The 13,682-nt window shown below is 34.9% G+C and overlaps 1 protein-coding gene across 1 annotated transcript in view; it reads right to left on the bottom strand.

Annotated features, from left to right (window-relative positions):
- The window catches only part of TTN (titin), a 281,802-nt gene that overhangs the window by 133,451 nt on the left and 134,669 nt on the right, over positions 1-13,682 (bottom strand). Inside the window, 13 exon segments of the mRNA XM_060016520.1 lie at positions 4,583-4,660; positions 5,803-5,883; positions 6,707-7,000; positions 7,138-7,227; positions 7,370-7,438; positions 8,410-8,487; positions 9,084-9,176; positions 9,837-9,911; positions 10,693-10,767; positions 12,291-12,641; positions 12,837-12,920; positions 13,130-13,213; positions 13,474-13,557. Of these exon segments, the coding sequence (XP_059872503.1) occupies positions 4,583-4,660; positions 5,803-5,883; positions 6,707-7,000; positions 7,138-7,227; positions 7,370-7,438; positions 8,410-8,487; positions 9,084-9,176; positions 9,837-9,911; positions 10,693-10,767; positions 12,291-12,641; positions 12,837-12,920; positions 13,130-13,213; positions 13,474-13,557 (1,536 nt within the window).

The raw sequence follows: 13,682 nt of genomic DNA, 5'->3' as shown, positions 1-13,682 counted from the left end.
CCGGGAAGATCCCACATGCCGCGGAGCGGCTGGGCCCGTGAGCCATGGCTGCTGAGCCTGCGCGTCCGGAGCCTGTGCTCCGCAACGGGAGAGGCCACAACAGTGAGAGGCCTGCGTACCGCAAAAAAAAAAAAAAAAAAGTATGAATACTTGATTATCGGGAGCTGTTTTCTTGGTCACCTCAATATTAGTAATTTTATTTCTTTGAATGGTAGATACATAGGAACTGAGATAAAAATTTACCTTTAAGTGAAAAAAACTGATTTTTAAATAATTAACAATGTACCTTTTGCTATTAGCTTGAAGAGGATAAAACAGCTCCTTACCTGGATTGGCTTTATTTTGTACCCTCACCTTAGGCACTTTATTTTATTTTATTTTTGGCTGCATCAAGCGGCTTGCAGGATCTGAGTTCCCTGACCAGGGGATCGAACCCATGTTCCCTGCAGTGGAAGCATGGAGTCTTAACCACTGGACCCCCAGGGAAGTCCCTTAGGCACTTTAAAAAGGTGATTGTTTTTCAAGTAAAGGAGGAAGGAGAACAACTAAAATATTTCAGACAGAGAAAATATTGTCAAAATGTTCAGATATTCTTTAAATTACAGAATATCATGGGTATTGTGACGAATTTTTGGAGAGGTTTTAAAACATTCTCATCTGTTGATTTATCTGAAAATATTCAAAATGAGAAAACGTAGGACTCTTTAAAAATAAAAGACAATGAGAGGAGCAAATAAATATTCAGGGCAGAATTCCAACTTTAACTGGTTTTGGTTTTAACTGCCCTGGTTTTAGAAGGCTCTCGAGTAGAGATGATATTACAGATAGAACAGTTCCACAGTGAATTTAATATTTTATTTTCCTTAAGTCATGGTTTTCTAAAAATATTTCTATGATATTTAAGTCTTAGGCAAATTCAGTTATTTCAAAATTATTAGCTTGTTTTTGGTAGTAAGTTTATTTTAATAGAAGAGCAATTCAACAGGTAGTTGTATTATATCCTGGAATTTCAACCCCATGGAGTGTTTGAATTACTAACCTATAGTCTACAGCCAAGCACCTCTGTCATTTTACGGCACTGATTTCTGCTTTAGAGCACTGTGGGGTGAGCCTATTCAGTCTAGTTTCAGGGATATAAATGTTATAGGTGATCTCTCATATAGATTTTTTTTTCTAGCTAGTCTGAATTTTATTTTTTAAGGAAACAGCAATAGCTATTTCCATCTGGGTCACATCTGCACATTATATGTATATATATTTTCCCTGGAGGGCTCATAGATAAAATTTATAGCCCAAGCATCTCCATGTGTATAAAGTTATGGACTTCTCCCCCTAATGACTCATGGGGACATGTATATACCCAGTCGAGCTGCTACTTCGGGGGACCCACTTCTCTGAAGTGATCTCCCTGGTATCATCTGGAGCTTTAGAGGTATTAGTATTTTTACACGTGGTGAGTACAACTACAGTCATGAGATAAGAAAGTCAACCTTCTTCTGGCTTGTACCTTTTGGTGGTGATATTTTTCTTCTTTTGGTAACAGGAGGTTGTCTCTCTGGAACATCTTCCTTGGAGACTTCCAACTCTTTAAAGATATTAGTATTTTTTAATTGAGAAAGGCAAAGACATGAAGACATGACTTACAAAGAAAGTTAGGGATATTAGCAGATATTATAACCTTTAATTAGAATTTTATTTTTGTTCTAATGTTTATTCATTATATGAGTGGGATTTGACTTTTTAGGAGCAAGTCATAGATAGTTCCTTGTCTTGGGTACATTAGGGACACTAAAGATATTAGTATTTTAGCATTAGAGGTCGTGAAAATCTACACAAAGCAGTGAACATATTTTGCAGACTGATGAAGAAAGGTTTTCTTATTTAGATTATCGTAACTAAGAATTATACCTTCAGTTGGAAGATGCTCTGGAATATTGGGAACAGCCTCAGGTAACTCCGCCTCTGGAAATACTTCTCTGGTTGTATCAGGCTCTTTAAAGATATTAGTAGGTTTACACTTAGAAGTTATAAAAACAGTAGATTATATAACATGCAATTTTTGAGTCTTGAAGCCAAAGATATTCATCCAAGTTTGATGTTGTTGGAATGTACCTTTAGTTGCTGGTGTTTGTCTCTTTTTAGGAATAGTCACATATATCTTGTCCTCTGGAACAACTTTCTTGGGTGATTCAGGCACTTAAAAGATACGAGTATAGTTATATTTATAAATGGTGAAGGAAAGTATTGAGCTTTTAAAATGAGCCAAAAATAAATTTTCTTCACTGGGTCATTGGTATTATATACCTTTTGCTACTTTGGTTTTTGTCTTTTGAGGATGAGTCACAGGTACTTTTTCTTCTGGAGATGATTCTTCAGATACTTCATAAACTTTAAAGATGTTAGTATTTACACAATTAGGGGCATTTCAAGGTGGATGAAGAATAGTGTTAAGAAAAACATAATACACATCGATAACTCAAATGACTAGTACTACATAGATGCAAATTAGTGACAATAACACACTGGCTAGGAAAAAGCCTCATTCCCAGTTTTATGATATAGGACTTTTCAGCATTTCTTTATGATCATGATGGTAAAATTGAGGAATTCACTGGTCAGGGACTAGTATATAATTCTTTTACTTTGTCTGCAGAAAGATACTGGTAAAATTTCCCTATTGTTGTTAATTTTTATGGATTTTTTTTCTTAAGGAACAGGGTTGATGTTGAGTTGCACATCAAGAATTCTCCAATATTTGACTTACTGGAAATTCATCCAAGTCTTTTCCTGTTCCAGGAAACTAGTTATCTACATTTTCAAACCAAATCTAGTCTATGGCTTCATATTCAATATGAATGTGAAAACTATTCAGAGATTGGAAGAAGAAAAGAAAAATAAGAATGATTGAATATTTGGAAAATAAGGCAACTGAAAAATAAAGATTTCTCCAGATTTCAGAAAGGAAGACTGGCTGATAATAATAACCAAACTCAAGTATAGAAAGGATATTCAAAGGTGGGAGTCATCATATATTTTTATCCAAACCTATTATCATAGGGTGACAAAAATTGTATTTAAATTTTACATTCAAATAAATGGAAGGATATCTTGACTGCTGGCATTTTCACTATTCAGATTATTAAACAGTATTCTATTCAGAATATTTTTTTACTCATATTATTTTACTCTTCAAATTAATTCATTATAATTTTGCATGAAGGCAAAACCAAAAATGGCTTGAGAATTCTTTTGAGGTTCTAATGGCCTCGTAAATCTATGGGTATTTGAATAGCACTGCTAAAATGTTTACAACAATTGTTGCAAAGAGTAAAAAATACTAATGCTGAAGTATTTTGATTCTACATATCCAAGTAAAATATTATCATCAAGTTAAAGAAAGTTGCCTTATGGTCTGAGAAAATGAATTGCTGAAAAGCAGAAGACATTTGTACACAGAACAGGTTAACAAGACAATGACAAATTCAACAAGACAAATGACTTTTCTAAAATTGGGCAACGGTATACGGGCAGGTCTCTTTATTTTTTAAATTGGTGAGGAAATATAACTTGTCTGAGGCTAATAGTCATTCAAATTATCTAATTTTAGCCAAATATTTTTGGCATGTTAGGATTTTACAAGATATTAGTATATTTACTTTTAAAAGCTATGAAGACAAACACAGACGAACCAAAGAGAACCACCAGTTTTTCTACACTCACTGTACATCGTTGCATCTTCAGAAAGAACTATGGGTGATATTTCTTCTTGAATACTTTTCTTAGGCACCTCAGGAACTTCAAAGATATTAGTATATTAATTGTAATAAATACCAAATATAAGATATTAAGAATATAAAGAAACAAAAGACAAATATTTACATCACTCACATTCACTTTAAACCATGAATAACTAAACATAGAGTTATTTCATGTTGTGATTAGTATCAGTGTATACCTTTAGCTGGTGGAACTTCAGGCTTTTTAGGAACAGCTTCACGAACTTTTTCTTCTGGAACGATTTTCTTGGGTACTTCAGGTGCTTTAAAGATATTTGTTTTATTTTAAAAAATTGCATCATTGGGTGTAAAATATCAAGACAAAAAGGGGCATCTAACAAGGATAATGTCAAAAATTCCCAAATTATAAGTCATCTAAACACACAATCAATGCATCTCTCTAGACGGTCTTGTTGAGTTGTTGATTTGTCATATTAGGAGGACTTTGTCCTGTGGATACAACATCATTTTCTATTGTCACTTGGAACATGTTTATTTGTTTCCAAAGCTACTTGAAAATAGCCTCCAAAATGAATTATTTTTGAAAAAGAAGTTGGGGGGGGGGTCAATATTTAAATATTGCTTAAGAAGAGGATCAGTACAAATAAAACCAACTTTTAGGCTTAGGCCTGTGTTCCCAGAGGGTAGTCACAAAAGGGAGGATTATGTTACGGGACATAAATTGAAGTTTACATAATTCAGCCATTTTGTGGAGTTGCGGGGAGAAAAATCTCTCTCTCTTTCTTCTCATAATAAATGAATAAAAGGGAGTTTTGTATTAGTGGCGAATCAGCAAAGGCAGATACCTTTAGCTGGTGAAACTTTGGGCTCTTCAGGAACATGTACTTTTTCCTCTACCACAATTTTCTTGGGTACTTCAGGTACTTTGGAGACAGTAGTAATAGTTTCTTTTACTTTTAAACATTCATAAAGATTTTTTAACAAGTAGAGCATAATAGAAATGTAAAGACAGAAAAGAACATAGCCACAGTATAAAATACAGACATCACTTTATCGAATACATTACAGTTATTAAAATGAGTTGAATTTTGATAACAAATACAACAACAAAAATCCAAGGGAATTTCCCATGTAAGAATCATAAGAACTTGACAAGAAAAATGAATAAGACACCTTCAGCTGGTGCTTTCTGCTTGTTTTGGTGGAATAATTGATATTTTCTCTTCAGTGATAACATTCTTAAATGCTTCAGAGACTTAAAAATGTAAGTATATATTATTTATAAGCTACTGTTTTTCATTTTTACTGTGAAATTCAAGAGGTTTAAAAACTGAACAGGGCTTCCCTCGTGGCACAGTGATTAAGAATCTGCCTGCCAATGCAGGGGACACAGGTTTGAGCCCTGGTCCGGAAGATCCCACATGCCACGGAGCAACTAGCTCCGTGTGCCACAGCTACTGAGCCTGCGCTCTAGAGCCTGCGAGCCAAAACTACTGGGCCCACGTGCCACAACTACTGGAGCCCGCGCACCTAGAGCCTGTGCTCCACAACAAGAGAAGCAACCGCAATGAGAAGCCCACGCACAGCAACGAAGAGTAGCCCCCGCTCGCTGCAACTAGAGAAAGCCTGCGCAGCAGCGAAGACCCAACACAACCAAAAATAAAAAAAACAAAAAACAAAAACTGAACAAAGCAGGGACATTAAACACACAGTCACAATGTATTTATATTTACTAGGTCATTAAAATTAATAATTAACAGGAAAACAAGGATTTATCAATAAACAGGTGAGTGAATATATAATCAAAGAGTACCAAAGAAGGAAAACTGGGTTCACTGTTTGGTTAGTAGTGATACTGCTTTGGGTATTTTAAGTAGAACGTGACTTTCTTTTTTGATAGAACTTTCTTTAGCCCCTCACCCACTTTCAAGATATTAGTTTGTTTTAGACATTCCAGAAACACAAAACACAGAAGAAAAATATCAAGTAGAATTCAAACTTGTAAAGCAGCCAAGGTGCTACTATATGTAAAATTAGGTTAAGTAATTTTTCACCAATAAAATACCTTTAGCTGGTGGCTCTTTTCGAAGAACAACTTTAGTAGGTGGTTTTTTTGGAGGGATGATTTTCTCGGATATCTCAGGCCCTTTAAAGATATTGGTGTTTTGGTTTAGAATGAACTCCTGAAGTATCATGGCCCACGATGACTAAAATTAGTACAATGAGGGCTCATAAAATGCTTTCTCTATTCATATTTTAAAAATTTATACCACACTTACTTCCAAAAAAACTTGATTTTGCTAAATTTCATCTGTATTGTAAATTTACTGTGTATACTAAGCACACACACATTCCTTCATATTACACACATATTATTAATTTGTTCAAGAGCTGGAGTAGTCTTGCAGAGAATGTATTTGTACGTTTATCCTCAGAATATACTAGAATGCAGGTGCTACTACCATACTTCATTTCCTTCCTTAATGTTATTTCTCCTGAAAATATCATAAAATGGTGGAAGATTTGGATAAGTAATTATCAGTTTGTGAACAGTTGACTGCAATGCTAACAAAGCAATGGTTCTTTTGCCTGGACAGTGAACTGAGGAGTTTCTTTCTCACTCAACTGATGACACTGGCCAGATATTTTGGTACGTATAACAATCACGTAACACTCTTACTTGGATTTAAAAAGGAATCCACAAATTCATACCGTGAATTATGTTATCTCCTTAGGTAAGTAGATATCAAACATTATTATCTTGTTGGCTAAAATTATACTCTGTGGTTAATCTCTACTCCATATCAAACATTGTTATCAAGTAGTTTAAACTCATGCTTAAAGTATTTCATGATTTTATCATGGAAAGTAAGTGGGTTTCTAATGTCCAAACTGAATATGAAATGTACTTTAAAAAAGAAGTTAGAGCAACATATAACAATTTGTAATATCTGCACAATTCCCTATACCTTTAGGTGGAGCTTTGGGTTTTTCATATACTTCCACTTCTTCAGCCTCTAAGACTTCTATTACCCTATGGACTTCTTCAACTTCGTGTACTTCTTCAGCTCTATACTCTTCTACTTTGAGGACTTCTTCAACCTCATGGAACTCTTCTTCTTCAAAGTATTCTTCAACCTCATGGAACTCTTCTTCACGAGCTTCTTCCACTTGTGCTTCCACTATTTCTAATTCTGCTCTTTCTTTTACTACTTCCTTTTTGTGGACAGCAACTGATATTTTTTCTTCAAGAACAGCTCTCCCTGAAAGAGTATCTATTTTAAGAGATCTATTTTTTTTAAACACAGCAGAAATGAAGACGTAAATTCAAAATATAAAAACAGCTGAGAAAGGCTTTCATGCAGCAACACGTGAAAATCAAAGATCTTCCCCAAAGTACCTTTAGCTGGGGGAACAGCTTCTCTTTTAGGCACAGGGACTTTCTTTTCAGGGACTTTCTTTTCTGGGACTTTCTTTTGAACTTCAGGCACTTTAAAGACATAGTTTTAATATTTGAGACTATCAAGAGCAAGATTCCATAGGCAAAAGACATCAAAAACGATCAAGACATGTAGACATAAACATCTTAATGAAAAAGATTATAAGAAAGTTCAGGTTAAAAAGAGATGTACCTTTGGCAGGAGGGGCCTCTTTTTTCTGAACAGGAACAGGTACTTTTTCTTCAGGAACCTTCTTTGGCACTTTAAAGATATGAGGCATTTCAGTTAGCTGACAATACTCAATGATAAACATGAAATAAAAACATCAGAAACAACATCAACATTACAAATAATCGAAGTCTAAGAAGTCACTCTATTGTAAAATTGGACACCAATTTTAGAGGCTATAAAGATATTTTTCCAAATCACTCATTTGTACTACCCACACCTTAGAAGAAGGTATGTCCACAAAGAACCCGTGCTATCCTTTTTTTTTTTTCAAATAGCAGGAATTACCAATATTGGGCCTACTTCTACTATTTTTAATTTGATGAAGGCTTTTTTCAAGTGATTACCATCATAGAGTACTTAAGCCTTGATACAGGTGTCACGTTCTGCTGGGCACTATCGTGTCTGCTGAGGATGTCTATTGCAATAGGGACAGCATAACTTAATCAATTAGGAGTGCTACTGAAGCATTAACCTAATTAGGAACAATGAGAGATAGACGTTTTCTAATAACCTTGAATGCTCTGGCCAGATATTACAAAAGGGACACGAGGCTCTTTAAAATAATTATTATCTAAGCATTAGAACAGATAACCCCCCTCCATAAAATAACACAGTAGACATAATTATTATAATAATTCCACGAGAAAATTTGACTTATGTAATGGAATAAAATCTAGGAATGGAATGTTGGGAAGAAGGATCCATTGTAATGTATATAAGTATAGAGAGATGTACTATTAACATTAAAATTCTCAGCTATTTAAAATAAGAATATTCTGGAATAATTCACACACACGCACACACACACATAATCATTCATTAACATTCCAAAAAAGGCTAAAACAATCGAATGAATTATATTTGACAGGTTCTTAATCAATTTCATAAGTTTCCTATTTAAATGACTCTAAGAAAGTAATGAATGAAGATACTTTTGTTTTTTAAAAAGAAAATGAATGGGAATTTAAAGATATTGTCTTTAATAAAAGGATTTGTTATACCTTTAGCTGGTGGTGCCTCCACTTTCTTAGGAACAGGAGTAGGTGCTTCAGGTACTGCTTTCTTAACCACTTCAGGCACTTAAAAGATAGTTCATGGACATTTTGAAAAATGACATGCAATTAACAGAACAACAACCATATACCAAAAAACCCCCAAACACAAAACATTGATTTAGTTAAAAAATATATTAGCAACCTAAATGGTAAATGCATATATGAAGTATTGACTCTAAAGGTGAGAAGGATAGTACTTGGAAATCCTATAAGCAAACATAATACCAACTATAAAAAGATTGTCATAGTCTTTAGCAATGATAGCCTAACAATTATTCTAAAGAGCAAACACCATAGAAATAGATTTTTCCCCACTTGAAGAAAAAAACTAAGGATTGAAAACTAGGAGAAAGTATTACAATAGCATCTGGCCAAAAAAACATTAAAGTGTCAATAGCATAAAATTCTCTCTCTCATTCTAACTGAATTGTAGACGCAGTAGAAAAAGTTGGGTCAAGAAAAGGAACACAAAGTTTCAGGTGCCAGTTGTAATTAATCTTCAATTTATCATTGATATGATGTAAGAAAAGTATACTGGCGAATATCAGGCTTAGATGAATTCTGAGAAAGATTCGGAACACCAGACATTTTAAATGTCCAACTCATAAAAGCAGCTGTACCTCTAGGTGGCGCCACCTCCTCAACCTCCTCTATGCGAGGTGGTTCCTCTGGGATCTCTTCTTCTGGAATAGGCTCTTCAGGCTCCTCAAACACTTTAAAAAGATGATTATTTTGTAAATTATTTTTATAATTCATTTAAATATTAGACTAAAATGATACATCTGAAAACTGAGGTTGTCTTATCAGCATAGTTAACTCAGCCTTCTAAGTGCATGTGAAAACTCACTCATCCTTGGAAAAGGTCTTACTGCGTCTTCAAAATATGTTAGGCCCTTCACAGAATTTTAGAACTGGAAAGGACTTCAGAAAGAATTTAGTTTAAATTATTATTATTTTTTTTAATGGAGGTGGATTTTTTTGAAGTCAAACATTCACTTAGGGGTAGAAGTCAGATTTTCTGCACCAGTTACTTAGGCTTAACTGGAACTCCTCCTGGAGAAGCTAATCCCACAACTGCCCACCAAGTCACCTGATGAAAAATTTCCCATGGCAAATATGGTTTCCCTTCAAAGATTCTCATTAAAGTAAAACAAACAAACAAACAAGGAAACAAACAGCCTAAGCATGTAAGAAGAGAGATTTGATTGGTTTTAGTTTGCCTATCCAGTTTCTATTAGGTAAAGAATAATTTCTTTTACAGTGTGAATACATTTATTTTCTGGAGTGAAATGTGCATTTACCTCCTGCAAATATTAGACAAAAATAAGATAATGATGCTTTTGAAAATGCTATTTTCTTAGAAAGTCATCTACCTTCAACTGGTGGAACTTCCTCTTCTTTAGGGACAATGATGCGTCTTTCTTCCACTTTCTTAGGCACCTCAGGAACTTAAAAGATATAGATTGTTTTAGGTGCTTAAAATGCAGGAACCAAGAGGAGTACATAAAGACCAAGTTCCCCGTTTTTCAACCCAAGAGAGTTAATAACAGAATGCACATGCACCAGATGAAACATTGACATTTCATAGCATCAGTTAATGAGACAAAAATAAGAGGTTTGTGGTTTAAGATAAAGGGTCCATTAAAGAGACATTCTATCTTTTACTGCTGGAGCCTCTACTTTTTTAGGGAGAGCAATGGGTACTTCAGGGACTGGTTTCTTAGGTACTTCAGGCTCTTTAAAGATATATAAGTTTAGTATTTTTATTTTGTAGGAACAACATACATAGACAAATCAACATAAAATACACAAACACAAAGTAGAAGAACTGACACAGCACAAACACGGATGCAGCAGAGTCCCAACTAACGACTACACACAGACCACACAATGCAAACGTCTATATGGAACATCCCTAAGTGACGAGCATCACAGTTCAACATCGGGGAAGCAAACACACCCCTGTTGGGAGTGATGTACCTTTGGCAGGAGGAGCCACTGCTTTCTTAAGACCAGGAGGAGGCACCTTCTTTTCTGGTTCAGGCTTCTTAGGCACCACGGGCACTTTCAAGATATTATTTTATTTTGTAAGTTCATTTCACAAGCACAGAGACAATGGACACCACGATAATGTAAGTTATGTTAACAAATACTGGGAAATGGGACATTTTGGCTTTTACAGGTGAAGAAAGAAATGGCAGTGTCTAATTCGCTTGGGAATAGCAGTACCTGTGGCAGGAGGAGCCTCCTCTTTCTTGGGAGGGATCACTTTCTTCTCTGGCACTTTCTTCTTAACCTCAGGCACTTTAAAGACATCATTCCATGGTAAGAATTTATTGTGAGGGACAAAAAAGAGAGAACACAGGAAGTCCACAGAGAAAGACCAACATGCAACAGTTGCTCAGGGTAGGGACCTAATGCAAGTCAGGAGCCCAGGTGTGATGATATAATTACGTTTTGTGGAGGAAGGGATCAGCAACCTATTTGAATACCAGAGGACAGATGCTGTCATTTCATCCACTTAAATTTCACTAAAAATTAATTAAATCATTATCTAAAAAATATTTCTGAATTCCTGAAATCCAATAAAGGATCGGCTCTACTGTTTCACTGCTTATAAGACTATTTAACCTAGTGGAGAGGTCATGCTTATTTTAAGTAGTGATGTCATAAACTTTTGCAGAAAGTATTATTGAGCTTTAAGGCATAAATATATTATGTCCTGTACTATGAACTGATTGAATATGACAAATCTGGATACTATTCATTCAGTGATAGAGTACTTTTATATATCTTAATTTTATCCTCACAATAATATCTGAGCCTACTAGAACTGACATTAGTATCCCCATTTTATAGGAGAGGAACTTTAGGCTCAGATCAGTTAAAGGACTTGCTCAGTCTAACACAGCAAGATACAAATTCAAGGCTAAAATCAAAACCTGCTGGGCTACCATCTGTATGTATGTATCAGAAGACATAAGCTCTTATGCAATGCTTTCATAAATACATTAATCTTTCTTTTACCTTTTCATCCTGATGTTATAAAGGCACTTAATATACATGGTTGAAGGATGACATTTAAGAAGATTTGTTCATCATATTTTTCAGGTATTTTTTGTGTAGATAATTTAGCCTTGTAAAATATCTATATGAAAATTATTATGCTTAATAAAATTATAGGGAATTGGGTAGAATTTTGGGGGCAGTTTTGGGACAATACTTCCTTCCATCTTCGCTCTTGAATACTGCTTTGCAGCCAATAAAAAGTGGATATCAGTGTTCCTGAACATTTTTAGAAATTAATGTGACTATCTAGTTTACAAACATAAATTTTCCCAAATCCCAGTTCAACTATAATTTTAATGGTGAACGTATGGATGAAGAATGTGTATTCACTTTGGGGAGGTGTACCTTTGGGTGGTGGAGGTTCCACTTTTTTAGGAGCTGGAACAGGGACTTTCTTCTCTGGTACAGGTTTCTTTGGCACTTCAGGCACTTAAAAACATTCATTTTAAGACATTAAAAATCACATGTACAGCACTGTATATGTAACAAAAAGACACATGAGAATAAGGCCACAAACAACTAAATAACATTTCATATCATAAAATTTGAAAAGACATTCAGACGATTTACAATAAATAAACACATAAGACAGACACAAAACAATAAGAGCACACATGACTGGAATGTTTTCTAAGATTTAGATGGTAGAAGACATAGAGAGTAAAGCAACATAGATAAAATTAGAGATGAACAAAAAAGATGGAAAGGCAGAATTCAACACAAAAGAGGCCTGATGACTTCAAGAAGAACTGCTATACCTCGTGCAGGTACTGGCACCTTAGGTTTAATTTCTGGAAGAAGTTCTTCTTCTTCAGGTACAAATTCTTCCTCCCCAGGAGGAATTTCCTCTTCTTCAGGAGCAACTTCCTCTTCCTCTGATAGAATTTCCTCTTCCTCTGGTGGAACTTCCTCTTCCTCTGGTGGAAATTCCTCTTCCTCAGGTGGAACTTCCTCTTCCTCAGGTGGAATTTCCTCTTCCGCTGGTGGAACTTCCTCTTCCTCAGGTAGAAATTCCTCTTCAAGAACAATTTCTTCTTCAAATACAAATTTCTCTTCCCGAAGTAGAGCTACAGGAACTGGAACTGGAACTGGCTCACGTTTCTTTGGCACTTTAAAGATATTTTTCAATCGGACAAGCATCACTTTTATGTACAATATTCAAAACAGTGGGACAACATGAAAAGCAAATATTCTGTGATCATAAAGCATCAACTGTCACCAACATAAGTAATTATAATTAGTGAGGCTGTATAATGCCGGTTAGTTTTCCTTTTTTGCCTTGGTTTTGTTCGAGATTAATGTACCTTTGGGTGATGGAGCTTCCACTTTTTTCGGAACAGGTGTTGGCTCCTTTTCTTCTGTGATGACCTTCTTGGGCACCACTGGCACTTTAAAGATATTATTTGTCTTTAAGAATGTGCTCTTTTACATGTCTTAGAGCAATAGACATAAAAAGGAATCATGAAATATCTGACTTTTATATTTCTAACAAGATAGACAATTGTTTAAAATATGTAATGTTATACGGGAATTTGTATGTGAATATATGTAAATGTAAGGTTTTTTCCCATGGACTTTAAATGATGAAGTGACGTACCTTTTGCAGACGGAGCCTCTACTTTCTTAGGAGCAGGAACCAGCACCTTCTTCTCAGGCACAGGCTTCTTGGGCACTTCTGGCACTTTAAAGAAATGATTTAGAGAAACATTTTACACAACCTAAAATTTTGAGTCTAAGTGTAGTTTCAAAAAGATTAAGGTCATAAGAGTATGACCAAGTTACTTCAAGAAGCATTTTACCTTTAAAATAAAATCTTTTCTTTTCCATAAAGGAATACTAAAGCATTGCATCCCCAAAGAGCACGTAATTGAACCATTTAATTTTTTACTCATATGCAAAGTTGAAATTTAAAAAATTTTATGACATTGCAAGTTCATGTACCTTTGGCAGGTGGAGCTTCCACCTTTTCAGGAACAGGTACTGGCACTTTCTCCTCTGGTACAGGTTTCTTGGGTACTTCAGGAACTTTAAAGATATCAAATAGGGTTAGTATCAAATTTTTCACCCATAGAGAAGAATCTAGCAATTTTAGGCCTTATTGAAGCATCATAGATATTCTAACAATTTCACTTTAAGAATGAAAATAATAA

This window comes from Delphinus delphis, chromosome 7, assembly GCF_949987515.2.
Source record: "Delphinus delphis chromosome 7, mDelDel1.2, whole genome shotgun sequence".
In the NCBI taxonomy this organism is placed as follows: Eukaryota; Metazoa; Chordata; class Mammalia; order Artiodactyla; family Delphinidae; genus Delphinus; species Delphinus delphis.
The sequence above is the reverse complement of the archived record's forward strand: the minus strand, read 5'-3'. Positions and strand labels throughout refer to the sequence as shown.